This window comes from Crocuta crocuta, unplaced genomic scaffold (genome assembly GCF_008692635.1).
Source record: "Crocuta crocuta isolate KB4526 unplaced genomic scaffold, BGI_CrCroc_1.0 scaffold124, whole genome shotgun sequence".
Taxonomy (NCBI): Eukaryota; Metazoa; Chordata; class Mammalia; order Carnivora; family Hyaenidae; genus Crocuta; species Crocuta crocuta.
Window position 1 is genome coordinate 5,382,979 of NW_027551573.1, and position 4,633 is coordinate 5,387,611.

Genomic DNA, 4,633 nt, shown 5'->3' on the forward strand with positions numbered 1-4,633 from the left:
GCGTCTGCTGCCCCTCGAGGGGCTCCTCCTACTCTCGAAAAGTGAGTGGAGCGTCGTCCGACACACGGATGCCGTTTCCCTCCACGCGGCTCACCGTTCTGCTTCCGTTTCAGCACCTTGGTTGTGAAACAGAAGCTGCCGGGGGTCTACGTACAGCCGTCCTACCGCTCCGCGTTAAGTAAGGAGGACTCTCTCTTAATATTTAGCGGATCTGGTGCCTCTGACACAAACTTAGGCCTCAACTGTTTCTTATTTTTCCCTACAGTGTGGTTTGGAGTAATATTCATACGGCATGGACTGTATCAGGACGGTGTATTTAAGTTTACAGTTTACATCCCTGATAACTACCCAGACGGTGACTGCCCAGTAAGTAAGGAATCCAGTCTGCCTTCGTTTGTTGGGGCCAAGGTGGGGGCTTTAAGGGCTGGCAGGATTTCTTGGCTCTTTTTCCTGAGCTCATGATTTTAGGATTTCAGTTTCCTAAAAGGTGATGTCTGCCTGGTCATCTTTCAAGGGAATTTTTGTGCCTCGTTGTTCTCTTTGGCCATGCCGGCCCCTGCCCTGAGCTTCCCTTGTTTCTCTGCGCAGGGTGCGCAAGGGAGGCTGGGAGCCAGGCCGCGGCACCGACCGTGTGCGTGGCGACCAGCGTGCTGGAGCACAGTGACCTTGCCCCACCCTTAGTAGCAAAGTAGAGTCTTACAGGAAAATGGTGGAGGTTGTTAAGCATCCCTGTTGAGGCAGCCGACTTAAAACAACACGACTGCCTTGCCTGCGGCTCCCTGTACAGCTGTCTCTATGGGTCTAATAGGCTCCTTGCTTCCATTAAAGGACGCGTCTCTCTTTACATACAGCGCTTGGTGTTCGACATTCCCGTCTTTCACCCGCTGGTCGAGCCCACCTCAGGTGAACTGGATGTGAAGAGAGCGTTTGCAAAATGGAGGTTAGTAAGTAAGTGTTTACTTTGGCGATCCAGGTCAGCAAGGGGATGCCTCGTAACCATACGTGTCTCTCTCCAGGCGGAACCATAATCATATTTGGCAAGTTTTAATGTATGCACGGAGAGTTTTCTACAAGATCGATACAGCAAGCCCCCTGAACCCAGAGGCTGCAGTACTGTATGTTACTTTGCTATTTGTTACTTTGTTATTTCAGATACATTTGAAGATGCAGCGAAGTAGATTAGGTTGGTGACTTTTCGATTTAAACTTTTGACACAGGTATGAAAAGGACGTTCAGCTTTTCAAAAGTAAAGTGGTTGACAGTGTTAAGATGTGCACTGCCCGTCTGTTCGACCAGCCTAAAATAGAAGACCCCTACGCAATCAGGTAAGTGGTACGTGATCTAGATCAACTGCGCTTTGCCGTCCTGTACTCCTGTTTTCCAGGTGGTTTCCAGAATGGGTTTAAAGGGAAAGTGTAATCTGTTAGCCTACAACCTGTACAGTTTGTTGGCAACTCGATTTCTGATACCTCTTGGGATTTCCCTTAAACAGAAAGCTTTACATCGACTGGCAAATTGTGCCAATAGTTAGCTCTTTAGTGACTTTGATTTCCTAAGAATCTTTGTGATGAGCTCATTCAAATCCAGACTTTTCTTTTTGGGTGGCAGTTTTAGCTGGAGCACAACTGCCATATCCCCACTGACATTCAGATTTGGGGAAAGGGAGGGACTGAATCGTATAAATCGTGTGTTCCTTTCGCACTACGATACCTGGTCGTGAAGTGTCTGACATTGAGAACTGAGGAGTTGCTGATTTCGCTCTTTGACAACAGATCTGCTGGGAAGGCCGCGGGGCACCGTGGTTAAGGGCTTGTGCTCTGCAGACACACTGGGTTTTGTGCCTCCTGGCTTGGGTGACCCAGTTCTTCCCCTGTAGACAATACTACTTCAGGGGTGGCCGAGAGGCTGAGATGAGCAAACCCACGTAAGGTGCTCTGTAAGGGACAGTTATCCTGTGAGAGAATCGTGGGGATGGACGTCTGAAACTTACATGTTTGACAAATGGATCATCGTTCCTTGTCAAGTTTTGTTAAGGGGACTGCCTTCAGTATTAAAAAATGGGTATTCTGCATATTTAGTAAACCAAAGCGGCTTAGTGTTCTTCTCTTCCTTAAGCTTTTCTCCGTGGAATCCTTCGGTACACGATGAGGCCAGAGAGAAGATGCTGACTCAGAAGGTAAGTACATAGCCAGTTTGGAATAGTGAACTGTTTCCTTTCTGAAAGGTCTTCACTGGAGACTGCTCATTATATAGACAAGTAACTTTTTGGGAACTGGAGATTCAGGCATGGGACAAACTCCTCAGTTGTATTTTCGATGTCTGTTCTTGATTATGCCTAGAAGAAGCCTGAAGAACAGCACAACAAAAGTGTTCACGTTGCGGGCCTGTCATGGGTAAAGCCTGGTTCGGTGCAACCTTTCAGTAAAGAAGAGAAGACGGTAGCCACTTAAGCGCTGGTGAATCTGGTGCCCCGTGCGCTTTCCTGCCGGACGCGGGCCTGCCGAGGGCTGAGCGGTGGCAGAGGGCCGCCGGAAGAGTAAAACTGTGCGAGCAGGGACTGCTGTCCGTGTGTCCGTGGATGCTTAGGTTCTAACAGCACGTTTTGGAAACCTCTCTCTAAGTAATGCGTTACTTCCGTCAGAAGTGTCTTTAGGGTAGGTCAGTACTCCAAATTCTTGGGGACCTCGAGGCTGAAGTATTTTCTGAATATAATGCTACAGGTAAGTCACATTCATTTACGCGAATAGAGTAGACAGTTGGGCGCGCCGTCCAGTGACGTCACCCCCGTGGTTTCAGTTGTCCGTATGTTAGGACGCGGGAGGGGAGGGCGAGAGCGAGCAGGTTCCGGAGCTCGTTCGCACTTGTAAGGAAGTGGGAGACCGGAGCCTCCGTGTTCAGCCTGCTGTCCACCGATGTCCCAGCCCCCGGCGGCACCGAGGCATGTGTTAGGTGAGGGGGAAGAAAGCAGAACGCTGGCTCGTGGTGGTCCGCTTGGGCTTTTTTAAACAAATTACTTACTGTATTTTTATGGCAGGAGGGAGAAAAGGTGTTAAAACGGTTTCTAATGAAGTCAGGTATTTAAATGGTGAATGACTAATGTGTTTTGTAGAAACAAAATAAACCAGTAAATGATGGTTCTTTGTCATTTATGCAGGACACTAGCTACCCCTTTCTCCATGTAACTAAACAAAGATTAATTTATAAATGCTTTATTGAAAAATACACTTATTTTCATATAAAATTACAGTAGCAGTAAGTATCTTGAGAGGTTTTATAAATATTTTTGCAGACCACTATTCTAATTGAACAGTGTAAGTTCCATATTTCTTTCAGAGCAATATGAAGTTACCCAGTAACTTGGTTCATACTGATTCAATTTACAATTGAATTTTCTCCCTAATAAGATCATTCATTCGACTTTAAAACTGCTGGAACGATAGTGATTAATAAAGGTTTATATAGATAATTCAACAGTTGTTAAATAACCTTTCTAATTTTTATAAATGGTACTATGTACTAATAAAAACCTAAATTCGCCAACCTATTTTTTAAACTGCCAGAAACACACCCAAAGAGATTTTAGATTTATCACCTTAATAGACACGTGTCTTTCAGGGTAACTACCTCCTACAGAAGAGGTCAGAAGTTTCCATATTCCCTTAATTCACCGTGATTTAAAATCTTTCACTCAGCCAACGATCCCTATGAACAACAAAACACCGGAGAATTAAAAACACATGCCCAAAGGTGGCTACTGGGGCTTTAACAGTTTAAAAAAAGTACAAAAGCATCAAAGATGATAATATTGCATGTTTAGCCTGGAAGTTTTGTACTTAATAAGGTTCACATTGTAGAAAGTGCCATCGCAAATATACAGCAAAATCTGGGTTACAAAACCATGCTTTTTACAGCCCTAAAGTGCCACTTCTTATACAAGTTCACTCACACATTGCACACCAAACAGCCCAGCGCTTCCCGCACTACCACACCTAACGGGGAGAGGGAACCATGACACCGAGGGACCGGGATGCTGGGGCTCGAGCCTGGGCCCCCAGAGCGGGGCTCCTGCCCTTACTCTCGCGCAGGAACGCAAACCCTCCCACAGCTACCAGACGTTCGGGGACAAACACCTAAGTAAGTAAGTTTCTGTCCTGCGTGTCACGCCGCCGGTGGGAATGAACGAAACACAGTCCCTCTGCTGCAGCACAGCCACAGACCTCTGACACACAGGCGTGAGCACGCTCTGTCCTCCGCAGCTCTTGCGAAAGCTTTGCCGAAGAGTTAAGAAATCCACGTCCGGATTCTAAGCAGCCTTGATGGCAAGCACTGAGCGGTAGGAAAAAGGCAGCTGGGATGAGTAGAAATACCCAGAGGGCCCTGGAAGGTTAGGGAAAGAGCCCCGCACTCGAGCATGCATTAAACGGTGCTGCCGGGCAGGGTTTGCGAAAAGGCCGCTTCCACACAGCTGACTAACCTCAGTGAGAACTTCGGTCGTTAGCTACATCTTGGAGACGGCGTAATAAGGCAGAATGATTTTCTGGACAAATTCTTTTTGCAGGTGATTCACTTCCATCTTCCAAGAGAATCCCTCTCTTTTTGGTTGGAGTCTCTCCTGTCCGTATCATACTGTTAA

The 4,633-nt window shown here is 46.9% G+C and overlaps 2 protein-coding genes across 4 annotated transcripts in view; one reads left to right on the plus strand and one right to left on the minus strand.

Annotated features, from left to right (window-relative positions):
- AKTIP (AKT interacting protein) overlaps nt 1–3,134 on the plus strand; it is a 10,024-nt gene extending 6,890 nt beyond the window's left edge. For 2 of the 3 annotated variants that reach the window (XM_077751361.1, XM_077751360.1), the window contains exons 4-10: nt 114–178; nt 266–366; nt 852–940; nt 1,017–1,115; nt 1,218–1,325; nt 2,116–2,176; nt 2,340–3,134. In XM_077751361.1, coding sequence (XP_077607487.1) covers nt 114–178; nt 266–366; nt 852–940; nt 1,017–1,115; nt 1,218–1,325; nt 2,116–2,176; nt 2,340–2,450 — 634 coding nt within the window. In that variant the 3' untranslated portion in view covers nt 2,451–3,134. The remainder of the gene's footprint in view (nt 1–113; nt 179–265; nt 367–851; nt 941–1,016; nt 1,116–1,217; nt 1,326–2,115; nt 2,177–2,339) is intronic. The other variant, XM_077751362.1, reaches the window with a different exon arrangement.
- Nucleotides 3,135–3,193: 59 nt separating this feature from the next.
- RBL2 (RB transcriptional corepressor like 2) overlaps nt 3,194–4,633 on the minus strand; it is a 53,308-nt gene continuing 51,868 nt past the window's right edge. The window contains exon 23 of the mRNA XM_077751359.1: nt 3,194–4,633. Coding sequence (XP_077607485.1) covers nt 4,476–4,633 — 158 coding nt within the window. The 3' untranslated portion in view covers nt 3,194–4,475.